This window comes from Pteropus medius, unplaced genomic scaffold (assembly GCF_902729225.1).
Source record: "Pteropus medius unplaced genomic scaffold, Ma_sr-lr_union100, whole genome shotgun sequence".
Taxonomy (NCBI): Eukaryota; Metazoa; Chordata; class Mammalia; order Chiroptera; family Pteropodidae; genus Pteropus; species Pteropus medius.
This window is the reverse complement of record NW_024354569.1, coordinates 328517-342691: the sequence shown is the minus strand read 5'-3', so window position 1 is coordinate 342691 and position 14175 is coordinate 328517. Positions and strand designations below refer to the sequence as shown.

At 33.3% G+C, this 14175-nt stretch overlaps 2 protein-coding genes across 2 annotated transcripts; both read right to left on the bottom strand.

Annotated features, from left to right (window-relative positions):
* Positions 1-315: 315 nt before the first annotated feature.
* On the bottom strand, positions 316-1263 carry LOC120596720 (olfactory receptor 5D13). The gene has a single exon (XM_039855188.1). The coding sequence runs from the start codon at positions 1261-1263 to the stop codon at positions 316-318; it is 948 nt and encodes a 315-aa protein (XP_039711122.1).
* A 7549-nt stretch (positions 1264-8812) lies between these two features.
* LOC120596719 (olfactory receptor 5D13-like) lies at positions 8813-12830 on the bottom strand (the record flags this gene model as incomplete). The annotated part of the gene is made up of 2 exons (XM_039855187.1): positions 12766-12830; positions 8813-9734 (listed from the first exon to the last, which is right to left on the bottom strand). Coding segments are annotated over exons 1-2 (987 nt in total), but the record flags the coding sequence as incomplete, so codon positions are not given.
* Positions 12831-14175: the final 1345 nt, after the last annotated feature.

The following is a 14175-nucleotide window of genomic DNA, read 5'->3' as shown; positions in this document are numbered from 1 at the left end:
TGGGAATTAATTTTACTCTGGAAACGCACATATAAAATTACACTATGAGATAATGCATTTAAAAATAATTGACCAATATTGCAAAATATCTTCTGCAATTTTTTTAAAAATTTTGTTTTACATGTGGTTTAGTTATTTCACTAAACCCTAATATATACAAAAATCAATAATCATAAAATGTTGTGCTGCCATAGATGTGTTAACTAATAGCTTATTTATTAAATGATTTGAATCACAATTGTACTACAAGAGTTGGACAATCTGTATCATAGTAAATCAATTACTTTGGGAAATAAAATAATGACTCTAACAATATTATATTGACTGACAAAGAAATTTTATGACAACAAATTTTCTAAATGTGTCTTTCACATCTTTGTTCCTAAGACTGTAGATCAAGGGGTTCAGCATGGGAATCACCACTGTGTAGAACACACAAGCCACTTTAACTATGAGCCAAGAAGTTTCAGAATTAGGGGTACAGTAAAGGAAAAGGATGGTTCCATGGAAGATGGAGATGGCTGACAGATGGGAGGCACAAGTAGAGAAGGTTTTCCAACGCCCACTTGCAGAAGGCATCCTCATAACAGTGATAAAAATGAGTATATAGGATGTCAGAATAATCAACAGGCTACTCACCTCATTGAATATGGCAATAATAAAACACAGCAGTTGGCTGATGTAGGGGTCCGAGCAGGAGATTGAAACAAGTACAGAGTGGTCACAGATAAAATTATTTATAATGCCAGGCTCACAGTAGGATAATCCAAGAAGAAAATATGTGAGTGTCAAGGAACACACTATACCCCATGAGTAAGACCCAGCCACCAGCAGAACACAAAGCTTCTGAGATATAGTAGTGGTATATAGCAAAGGGTTACAAACCGCCACAAAACGATCATAGGCCATTGCTGCTAACATGAAAGTTTCTGTTATTCCAAATATGCAAGCAAAACAAAATTGCATAATGCAACCAGAGAAAGAGATGGTTCTGTCTTCCACAATCAAGTTCTCCAAAAGTTTAGGTGTAACGACGGTGGCATAACAGAAATCTACAAAAGACAAGTGACTAAGGAAAAAGTACATGATTGTGTGGAGTTTGGGATTGATCTTGATGATTATTATCATGCCTAAATTTCCCACTGCAGTAATTATGTAAACAGACAAGAAAACCAAGAAGAGTGGAATCTGGAGTTCTGGATATTCTGAAAAACCCAGGAGAATAAACGTGTGTATGATACTTTGATTTCCTTCAGATAACATTATGATTCCTGTCAAATAAAGAGCCAAAAATTATTCCTGAAAAGTAGAATTGATTAGAAAGGAGAAACAGAAAGAAGAAAGAAGCTATGTGTCCCTGTGAAGTTGACGTAGAATAGCAGGAGCACCTGAGAATTTGTTAGGAATACAAATTCTCTAGCTCCATCACCAACTTCCTGAATCAAAAACTCTGGGGTGAGGTCCACAATTTGGGATTTAATCAGCCCTCCAGGTGACTTTGATGCACGCTAAATGGAGAAAACCACTGGTTTAGAAAATATGTAGTAATCATATTGATTAAAATTCAGCTCTTGTTCATGTTGTTAATATAGAACTGAAATATAAATTTATGGTACAAAAAAAACTGTGAAAAACTGAAGCAAGAGAAGCACAACAGAAGCACAGAGTACCTTGTTATGGTCCTAAGAATTACACTAAGGATCAAGGAGACTGCTTGGCATTGCACATGATGCCACATAAATCTTAATATTATTTGGTTTTGCATTTTCAACCATTTCTAGGTAAAATATAGAAGTAAATATTAATTAAATTTATGATTTGGAATAAATCGTAAAATGTATTTAGTCTATGCCTTCCACCTAATGCTTGAAAAGTCACTAAGAATCTTATCCATGAAATGATCACGTAGCCTCTATCTAAACCTCCACTAATGGTACACTGCCTCCTGGGTTAATTTTGTGGGTCTTTTAATCAACATTTTGTTTAAGTTATTATTTTTTATTCAAGTTAATTGAATTTTATTATTTATTAATGTACTTTTAGGTTTTGCATTCTGATATATATATAACAAAATTTTAAATATATAATTAAATATATAATATAATATATATATAATTTTTTGAGAAACAAATGTCTTATATTTACTAACTATAGTTTCATACAAAATATGTTCTATTATACAATGAAAATTACAGATTTTCTTAACCAATAAGAAGATCTCTCTTAAGATGGGGCAAACATGTAGCAGGCTCCGGACTCAGCTTCATGAGTGCCTACCTTTACATACACTATAAGCAACCCCAGTTGTGAAGCATTTGTTATCATCACATTCTTTCCAATAGAAAGAGAGGTTTGGCAAATACATTGAAAAAGTGTGTTAATGTTTATGCTATTTTAGTAAATGAGTCCCCTTCTATATTTGAACAGATTAGCAAAACTCTGGCATATTATGGAAATTGCTACTACTCTCTGGATTATTAGCACACTTATTAGATCAATAAAAAAATACTTAGAAAAAGGTTTAAAATTGAAAATGATTTCGGTGAAAATTGAGTTTGGATGTGGTTTATACTCAAATTGAATATAGGGCCATGAGACTTCAAAAATCAACAAATATCTCATAAATTTTCTGCAACGTTCCCCATTGGTCACTGCTTCCAGTTTCTGTATTTAAAAATACTGAATTCTCAAAAATACTTCGTGTCCTGTTAGTGAAAATAAAAATGTCTCTCACCATAAAAAAAGGGTCATCTATAATCTTTGGAATAGTCTATATGAGCTGAAGCTCCATGTTTTCTACCTTAGTTGAAAAATATCAAAAGAGAAATGAACTGACCTGAAACCAGATGCTCTTGAATAATTTACTGAGAATTTCTTTTTATGATTAATGAAACTCAGGCATTTTTCTTCTCAGTCATCAAACATTCTTTAAGGTAACAATAGGCTTAACCTTTTGTATGGAAGTGGTAATATATTTTTATGAGTATGTCAATAAAATGGCATTTTATTTCTAGGACATAAGAAATCTCAGAGAACATGAAGAAAAAAACGGAAAGCTGAATCCACAGCCTATGCTCTATCAAACTCAAGGCCTTATATTTGCCTCCATGACTATGAGGATGTAGACTACAGAGAATTTTAATTGGAGTATTATTCAGTAAACTGCAAGCCTTCAATTATTTGAAACACTGTCCCTTGTGTCATTGTAACAGATGCATTTTCTTCTAAATCATTAGGGATAATTATATCACCTGCATCTATTCCATAAATTGCTCTTAGATACTGAATTATTGAAATAACACATATTCATTGAAGAAAACAAGAACTATAGAGTTTCGAATAAGAAACTAGATAGAACAATCCAGAAACAGCTGTTATTAACCCTACTGCATTTCAAATTCCACATTCAAGTTTACAGTGGAGTAACTTGGCCAATACTTAAGCAAATGATGAAGGTGACCATCTTCAGTGATATAGTGTAGATGTTATTTACTCCTTGATAGGATGTGATGAAAAAAGCTTTGACTCTGTGATATTCTTTCCCCCAAAATCTATAATCCCATCTTAATTGAGAAAATCATCACACAAAACCATATTTGGAAGTATTTTATAAGATTCCTCGGCAGTACTCCTTAGGATTGCCAAAGTCAAGAAAATAGTGAAAAATTGTCACAGACTAGAGAAAACCAGGGAAGTGTGACAAATAAATGCAATATGGTACTCTGGATTGGGTCCCAGAAAAGAAAGAGAGAATTAATGGGAAAAAAAAAAACTGATAAAATCTAAATAAAGTTTGGATTTCAGTGATCATAATTTACTAATGATTTTTTGTCGTATTTGTATTGTAGTAAGAACGCTTAACATGAGGTCTACACTCATATGAGATTTTTAAGAGTACAAGACAATGTTGTTGATTACAGATACAACTATACAGCAGATCTCTAGCATTTATTCAACTTGCATCACTGAAACTCTATGCCCATTGATTCGAAACTCCCCATTTTCCTCTCCCCAAGCCCTGGAAACTATCATTCCACACTTTGATTCTATGAATTAGATTATTTTAAATATCAGACATAAGTGGAATCATGCAGTATTTGTGTTGCTGTGGCTGGCTTCTTTCACTTAGCATAAAGTCATCAAAGTTCACCCATGTGGTCACATATTGCAGAACTTCTTTCTTATTTCAGGCTAAATTGTATTCCATTGTATGTAGATACCACATTTTCTTTACTTATTTATCTGCCCATCTTGACTATTGCGGATAGTTCTGCAATGAACATAGGAATGCTAATATCTTTTTGAGATCTTTATTTAAATTCTTTTGGATAAATATCCAGAAGCAGAATTACTGAGTCATATAGTAGTTCAATTTTTAATTCTGCGAAGAGCCATCATACTGTTTTCCACAGCAGCTGCACAATTTTGCATTTCTACCAATAGCATACAAGGGTTCTATCTTCTCCATATCCTCCCCAACACTTGTCTTTTGTTTTTTGTTTTGTTTTGTTTTTGTTTTCATTTTTTGATAACCGCCATCCTGAGCGGCATGAGGTAATATCTCATTGTGGTTTTGATTTGCATTTCCCTGATGATGAGTGGCACTGAGCATTTTTTTTTATATACTTATGAGTCATTTTTATATCTTCCTGAAAGAAATGCTAAATCAATCCTTAGTCAACTTTTAATTGGGTTATTAGTTTTTATTTTTTGCTATTGAGTTCTATGAGTTCCTTATATATGCTTTGGAGATTAACCCTTTTTCAGATATATAGTTTGCAAATATTTTTTTCCATTCTGTAGTTTTCCTTTTTATTCTATTTATTATTTCCCTTGCTGTTCAGAAACTCTTAGCAAATTACGATGGTAAGTGTGTAGGACATTTAAAATGTGGATAATTGAATGAGATGTGTATGGAACCTCTCTGAAATATCTTTGCAACTTACTTTGTAAATCAGAAATCATTAAATTTAAAATTTATTCTTAAAATGTCAGCATTCACCTTAACAGTCTCATTTAATTGAATATCCACCACCACAACCATCTCTGCTTTATCCCAAGGCATCAACACTTCTGCCAGAATTAATGTAAATGTAGAAAAAGTAGCCTCTCGATATCCACTTTGGCCTTCACCTTTGAAACATTTTGCTCCCCCATTTACCAGACTTTGTTTTTTTTTAGTATCTGTGGTTGTGAGTATGTTGGGGGTTGGGAGGACAGGGACAGGGTTGGAGGTAGTATTAACATTTTTGAATTATTAATTATTAATTATGAACTAAATAAGAACTCATTGAGTGCATGTAAACTTATTTAATATTTCCTAATAATGTATATGTTTTACAAAGAAGAAAACAAGACATAAAAAATCTAATTCCCAGGCCACACATTGGCGGAGGAGTCAGGATTCAAATACTATCCTCTCCACGTAAAGTGAAACTACAAAACCACAGCAGCCTGAGGACACACTTCAGTCACAGTAATTATCTTAAGGATGTTCTTTGATTTGATTGTTAGCCTTGTGTATCTCCCTACCACACTCTCAAAGCCCCACTCCCATATTTCATTTAGCTATTGCCTAACTTGATGTCAAGCTACATGTTCAAAGAATATTTGTGAACTGGATTAAAGAAAAGCAATACCTTACATAATGGTAGCCTTTTATGCATGCAAATTATAATTGTAATTTACAAAGTAACTCTGTACATTTTATCTTACTTGTTTCTTGAATTAGTAACAGAATTAGCACGAGATTCTAATGTCTACTTTGTCAGAAAATGTGATTGTGGTTTTCACATTTTAACACTCGAAGTTATTAAAAGTATCCCAAGCCCACATTGCTAATTAGGAACCATTTCTCATACCATCAATTCCAGGTAGTATTTGTAACTCCCTATAACTCGCTACACAACTTAGTGCAATAAAAACTTTTTAAAAGTCGAAGCAAGTTATAAGCAAGAAAGACTAACTATAAACAAAGCCTGAAAATAGATTGGAATTTTCTAACTTTATAAAACAAGCTAGGAGTCTAAAATATTAACATTGCTAGAAATGGATAAAATAATTATTAAAGCAAAAGCAGTGATTCAAAGAAAGCAATAGTAAGTCTTCCAAAATAGAATAAAAGAGTAGGGATGGATATCCATATATCAGTTTATTTTTCACAGGTCCAACGTAGTCTTTAATTTAAGTAGTATACTGGTATTTATAAAATAATATATATGTAATCTATGGTACATACAAGTATTTAAATATATAAGAACACAAAATACAAATACATAAATATATGTGTCCACAAGTCAACATACAAAGAAAGAAAGAGAGAGATATCTAGGTAATCACAAAATTTGGAGGCCACGCCAAAATTTTTAATCATTAATTTCTGTATTAAAGCCATTTATGATAAATTAAATGTAATCGTCTTTTATTAGATAATACATTTACCTGATATGATTCCAAAAAGAGGTTTAAAAAAGGCTCCCACTTGGTTCTTACCCTAACCCATCAGTTTTTTCCACCTAAGGTAGCCATTGTCACCTGTTTGTTTGTTTGTTTGTTTGTTTTTAATGATTAAGAAATAAAAATGCATTTATATGCTCATACATATTGAAGTACACATAGTCTCTTATATAAATGGTCTCAAATTGTAATTACTGTGTGTGATTCATGCTCAATTTTTCTGGGACGTTCTATTTTGGTGATATAAGTATATAAAAAATATAACTATATATAAAAATAACCTAATTTTTTGTTTTTTAGATTGTTTATTAATATTAATTGGATTTTTGGTACTTTACAGTTAATAAGAGCTCTTTCTATTTAATAGTTATTATGCATCTCTAATATATGTTCCAAAGATGTTTTCCACTCTTCCAAGTTTGGCTTCCTCAGTAGCAGACCTGAGACAAGGATGTGGATGCAAGTAGTTAATGTGAAAGATGATGCTAGGTAGCACCAGTAGCTAAGTCAGTAAGAGAGACAACAGGACAATGAACAGTTTATTTTTGCACAAAACTGAGACTTAGTCCCACTGGATAACTGTGTAGAACCTAATTCAGATTTGTCCAAGGAAGGAGGAGGTTAGGATAGTTATGTACCTACTACCATACATTGTTGGTTGAGAGCTTTTCCTGGAGGTGTTAACTGTCTGACATTTTTAAGATGGCCTAGGCATGGACTGAGGGCACTTCTAACACCAGGATAAAACAAGGGTTTTTGCTCTCAGTCCATGCCTAGGCCATCTTAAAAGTGCTAGGCAGTTAACACCTTCAGGAATAGCTCTCAATCAATGATAAATGATAGCATGGAAAGCCCATATAATTTTATTAACCAATATCATCCCAATAAATCTAATTTAAAATTTTTCTTTAATGTACACTAGGAAAAAAACACCATCAGACATAGTCACACATATTTTCAATAAGAAACCATCCGAAATAGGGAAAAAAATGAAACAAGAAAACAGAGGAAATTAATAAATAGCAAACATAAAATAGAGAGGATTAACAAATCCAAAGTCTGTTTTTCTTTAAAAAGCAATAAAAGTGATTAAACTCATACACATCTAAATGAGGAAAAAGAAGAAAGAAAAAATAACTAATATCAGCATTGAAAAGTTATAACTATAGGTCCCACCAACTTTAGAAAGAAACTAATATGAAAATAATTGTGCAACAACTTTGAAAACTTAGTGATAGTAGAGAAACTTTAAGAACAATAAAACAATAAAACTGACTCAAGAAATTGAGATCATAATTTTCTTGCCACTATTACATAAAGTGAATTCATAACTGAAAACTTTTCTCTGCAATGAAAAACTATGCTATTTCTCCCTGAATTGAATAAGAAGACACTCTTACCATTTTGTTTTGAGAGGCTAGTATAACTTTGATGGCAAAAACTAACAAGGAGAGTACAATAAAAGAAAATTACAGAATAATCACTTATGAATTTAGAATTTAAAATTCTAAATAAATATGGATGCATCAAACTAATAAACTAATATGAAATTCTACTTTATAACATTTAAATTAGTTTTCTCAGAAAAAAAATTGGTTCAATATTAAAAAATTCAAAAATGTAAGTTGTCATATTAAAATCTAAAGGAGCATAAAAATGAAAAAAAATACCTTGATGAAATTTAACACTACTAAAAAAGAACATAAAAACTACAAATAAAGATTAATTTGCTAATCTTGGGAAACAAGGAACCTACAAAACCCTATAGCAAAACAACACTTTAAATATAAAATATGCAATGCATTCCTTGTGAGATCAGGAAATCAGGAATGCCCACTTTAATTCTTTCTTCAAATTTACACTGAAGTTCTTAGTTACTTAACCAAAACTAACAGAACAATTAAAAAGTATAACATTGGAAAGAACAAAATCAGAAAATAATTAATTAAATATTGTGTAATATTCATGTTGAATATCCAAAATAATCTACAAATAAATTATAAAATTACTACATTGTAAACTAAAACTCTTCAGATCATCTCAAAAACCCACAATTCACATGATTTCGACTGAACTGAAAGTTGACCTGGGCAATCACTCGATCATGTATAATAACACAGAAACTTTTATATTACAATTTCTGAATCAAAAATTAAGTTTAAGTAGTCTGAGATTTCATCCCTAATATTATTTATAATTTTAGTTATCTTACTAAATATTATAGTGAATGGATCTTGGACTATAAATTGCAAGGTTACCACAGATTAATGTCTTGATTTGCTATTGAACAACCCTTACCAGTACTTTCAAAGAGAAATAGCTCAGATTTCTAGTTTTATATTTTATCCCAGAAATATTTAGTATTGATTAATTTTTTAACTGTCTCCTTCACATCTTTGTTCCTGAGGCTGTAGATCAGTGGGTTCAGCATGGGGATGACCACTGTGTAAAAGACAGAGGCCACCTTGACCATGAGCCAGGAACTTTTGGTCTTAGGAACACAGTAGAGAAAAAGGATGGTCCCATGGAAGATGGTAATGGCGGTCAGGTGGGAGGAACACGTGGAAAAGACTTTGTGACGGCCCCCAGTTGAAGGCATCTTCATGACGGTGATAAAAATGAAAACATAAGAGGTAAGAATGATCAGCAGGGTGCTTATTTCATTGAACGTGGCACAGACTAAAATGATCATCTGGCTGATGTAGGGGTCAGAGCAGGAAACAGCAACAATAGCACCATGCTCACAGACAAAGTTATTTATAAAGTTAGTCCCACAAAATGATAACTTCAACAAAAAGTATGTGAATGTTAAAGAATAGGCTAAAGCACACAAGTATGATGCACCCACCAACAGGGAACAAAGCTTCTGAGACATGACTACTGTGTATAGAAGAGGGTTACAGACTGCCACGAATCGGTCGTATGCCATCACTGCCAACAGTAATGTTTCTGTCACAACAAATGTGCAGGCAACGAAAAATTGCATGATGCATCCTGTGAAGGAGATGGTTCTGTCTTCCACAACCAAGTTTTCTAACAGTTTGGGTGTAACTGCTGTAGAGTAACAGAAATCAACAAAGGACAGATGGCTGAGAAAAAAGTACATGGGGGTGTGGAGTTTGGGATTGATGTGGATGACCGTGATCATGCCCAGGTTCCCCAGCACGGTGGCCGTGTAGATGGTCAGGAATACCAGGAACAGGGGCCCCTGGAGTTCTGGATATTCGGAGAAGCCCAAGAGAATGAAAGTGACTTCACCGCTCTGATTTTCATGGTCCCTGTGGACAAAATAGGAAGTTAATACAGAAAAGTAAAACACCAAATTTGAGATAGGGAAGAGAGATGTCCAGGGGCTCAATGGTTTCTATTAAGAGCATTGCTGAAAATGTTAGACTTTCACTGTTTTATTACCTATAAAGTTAGTATTCACTCCCATAACAATTATACAGTGAACAAGAATTTTGTGGAAGTTGAGTAATGAAAAGCCAAGTTAATACTGGAAGAATTCTTTGGAGAAGCCCAAGAGAATGAAAGTGACTTCACCGCTCTGGTTTTCATGGTCTCTGTGGACAAAATAGGAAGTTGATTCAGGGAATTAAAAACCAAAATTTGAAATAGGTAGGAGAAGAGATGTTCAGAGGCTCAATGAGTTTATTTCTAGAGCATTACTGAAAAGCTAGACTTTCAGTGTTGCATTACATATAAAGTTATTATTTACTCACATAACAATTACACAGTGAACAAGGATTTCGTGGAGTTGAGTAATCAAAAACAACGTTAATACAAGAAGAACAGAAACAGAGTAGACTATGCTTTATTTCAAATAATATTGTATAAGCAGCTGACTTCATGGCAAACTCTCTGCATGAGTTTGAGCTTAGTAAAAATAGTTACATGGAAGGAAATACATATCATGAGCTTCTTCAGGTTCTTACCTGACTCACCTCTTAAGCTACAAGACAAGTAACTTAAAACTGTTTTTTTTTTAAATGCTTTTTAATGTAAAATGGTGAAGATAATATTTTTGGTCATTCTATCTCCTTTCCAGTGCCCTTCTTACTCCTAGTAAACTAATACACTCAGCACATTCTGGAGCTTTGTTATACATGCCTACTAAACTTCTCATTCAAGTTAAACTAATTTTGAAATTTCTTTAATGTTATTTTTCATGTCATATTACATTATTCGTCAGGAAGTATTCACAACAAAACATATACCGTGTCTGGAGGGATAATACTTGAAATGATTGAATGAAAAGTTTTTCTTTTTCCAATGTGACATTTGTGGAAATTTGGTAAACGACAAATAATAAAGAACTGCTATAGTGCTAGACATTACATATAAATTTCTGCATGCAGAAAAAATAACACTATGTCATTTTAAATTAAGTTTAAAGCTTCTCCAAGGACAAAAGTCAGAACAAAGTGCCCTCTAAAAGAAGGCAACAGACTATTTCTTGAATATTACTTGAAGCCACTAGAAATTTCCTCACAGTAAAATAAGAACATTTCTAATATAAAATTTAAATATCAAGAATGAAAATAGATACTTCGATAATGAATTCAAAGTCTACAAGACATAATGTGATGCATCGTAGATATTCAGCTTATTTATCGAAATTATGAGTAATTGTTATAATTTCAAAAAAATTACATAGGTGTGAAAATCAGGCCCAAGCATGGACAGCTATCAACAAGTGAGCACATCTGGAAATACAGCATAGAAATTCTTTCCTCTAGAGCCCACAAAATAGAAACACTATAGGAAGTTATTTGAACACTTAGTCTAAGAGACATAATTATATTTTCTCCATTCTTCTATAGATTTCTCATATCACTTAGCTTTCTCAGATTCCCACACACTTGTGCACGGAGGAAAGATAGCTTCAAAGATCAATCCCACATCAGATCCTCTGCAACAACCCTTCTTAAGAACTTAGCACTGCAAGTTCTTAGAACAGGACTATGGCCATATTTCCCAGCCACATTCCTTCCATTTAAAATATTCTACACAACACTGAAGAACAATTTCCCGTGATTGCCTTAACCTGACAGCCAATGGTTTTTAAGTTGCCAAATACTTTTTATTAGTGAGTATATGCAACTTACATGGTTCAACCTGGCTATTCCAAAACTGCTTAGATCTATAAATTCAAACTCACTACCACTCAACATAACTTCTTTAGTCATGGTGAATTTAGGAAGGTCTAGTACATTATACACACTCATTTGCACATACTTTATCTTCTCATTTTATTCTCACTCTTATAATGTATCATTTCACCACTATTATTAACATTGCTTATTCTCCCTTCTCCTTTCAATATGTATAAACTAATGTTCCCAACTCACAATTACTATATGCTGTATCTATCATTTACAGATATGATTATTATTGTCACATTTTTTTCTTAGAGAATGTAAGATGTGAACAAAGACCATTTTTTTCTTTTACTATTTGCCAAAATGTTTATTTCACTGCTGGCTACATGGCAGATACCCAATGATGACAACCAGGATGAATACCATTTGCAAGAAAGAAGGAATCAGAATATAATGCCTTAAGCCTCCTACTAGCCAAATTAAGTGGATTTGTGGGCACCTTGTTCTACCCATGTGTCAATCTCCTGCACAGATTATTGGAATTTCATAATTTCCTTATAAAGTAAAATGAAAGAAGAATAAATCGACTCACCTAAGTACAGAAACACTTGCATCAATCATTTACTCAAGAATCCTTTGCTAAGATTAATGAATGTAGAAATGTTCCTGCTTAGTATTTAATTAAGAGAAACAGACCTGAAAACTCTAGTAATAGTTTACAGTGTATTTCATTAAATGTTTCATATGTTATTTTTTCAACCTATAAAAAACATTAGAGATACAGAGATGAAGGTCACACCTGAATACTAAATTCTGGCACCTAACTGTCACTAATATATGCCACCAAGACCTTAGGGATGTGGAGACTAGAGAATATCACTAGTGTTGCCATGTAGACTGCATTTGGGTAATTAGATGTTAACACTGTCCCATGTGATATCTTAATTGTACATCGTTTCCCCAAAACCCTAGAGCATTTGCATTATCAACTTTACTCAGCTGACCTTAAGAAAAATAAACAAAACTGTCCATATCTTGACTTTATATGGATGTAAAATACACATTGTTGGTGGGAATCCAAAATGGTTCAGATACTATCTAAATCAGTTTGGTGATGTCTCATATAGATTAACAAAAAAATAGTCCCAATGCATAGCAAAAACGTCAGCCTCTGCCGTCAGTTTCTGGGAGGTAACCTATGTCTTACCTGAGGGTACCTTCTGTATAGGGAGGGCCGTGGACTACACCCGACATCAAGATGGGGCTGGCCATATTGGTCATTCTTGAGGTGGGGGCTTCCCATACCAGAATGATTAATCATGTGATTTAGTAGGAAAAGCTTCTAGTTATGGGATATCAGTGAACCAAATGCTGAGATTCACCATTGGGACAACAATCAATCAAGCCTATGTAACAAACAGAGCCCTAATCAAAACTGAACACTGAGGCTTGTGTGAACTTCCCTGGGTGGCTTTAATCCATGGAGATTGTCACATGTTACTGTTGGAATGGTAAGGTGTCCTGAGGAGAAATGAAGCTTCTCTTTTGGACCCCTCCTAGACTCTGCCTTATGGTTTCTTCCTTTGGGTGATTGATCTGTGTCCTTATCCTGTGATAAACCATAATGATGAGTACAGTTTTCAGTGAGTTGTTTGGACTAGTTGTCTGGGAATTCTTCAGACTTGCAATTTTATATCAGTAATGAATGCAGTATTAGGTGTTGTGCCCTCAAACCTCACAGTCTGGCTAACTCCAGGTATCCAAGTATACACCAAATAGATTGATAACAGATACTCATGCAAATACTCACACAAGAGTGTAGGTAGTAGCACTATTCACAATAGACCAAAGGTCAAACAATCTACATGTTCTCCAGTAAATCAATGAGTATACTCAATGTGGTATACACATACAATGGAATATTATTCACCCTCCCCAAAAAGATAAAGTCCTGATATATGTTAAAATGTGGATGAACCTTGTAAACATCATGCTAACTGAAAGAAATCAGGCACAAAGGTCACGTATTCCATGATTCCCTTTATAGAAATGTATAGAATGGGTAAATACATAGAGACAGAAAGCAGGTTGGTCATTATCAGCACCTGGGAGGTGGAGGGGAAAATGAGCAAAAACTACTTAATGGGTATGACTTTCTTTTAGGGTAACGACAGTGTTTTAGAACTATGTAGAGATGTGATTGCACAATAATATGAATGTTTTCATGTCACTAATATTTTCACTATAAAATGCTTAATTTGACATTATGAAATTTTTACCTCAGTTTTACAAAGCTAGCTATGAAAATCATATGGAGTTTCATCTTATTTTTTCATCTTGGCCTCAGTCTCTGAAGTAATTGATTCAAATTTGTCTAAGGAAAAAAGTGTGTCATCCTCCTAAATAAATTCCAGTGTTTCAGTCTTCCATACTATTGATACTTATTATACAGAGAAGGTTGTAAATGAGTTCTTTGTTTTAACACTACCCCTTCAATTCCTAATTTGCTGAACACTTTTATCATGAATAGTTGCTTAATTTCATTAACTCTTCTTTACATCTGTTGAAGTGACTATGTGTATTTTTATTTTATTTTGTTAATTTGGTAAATTACATG

Coding starts and splice junctions, on each gene's coding strand:
- LOC120596720 (XM_039855188.1), bottom strand. CDS start 1,263: ATGTTATCTGAAGGAAATCAAAGTATCATACACACGTTTATTCTCCTG.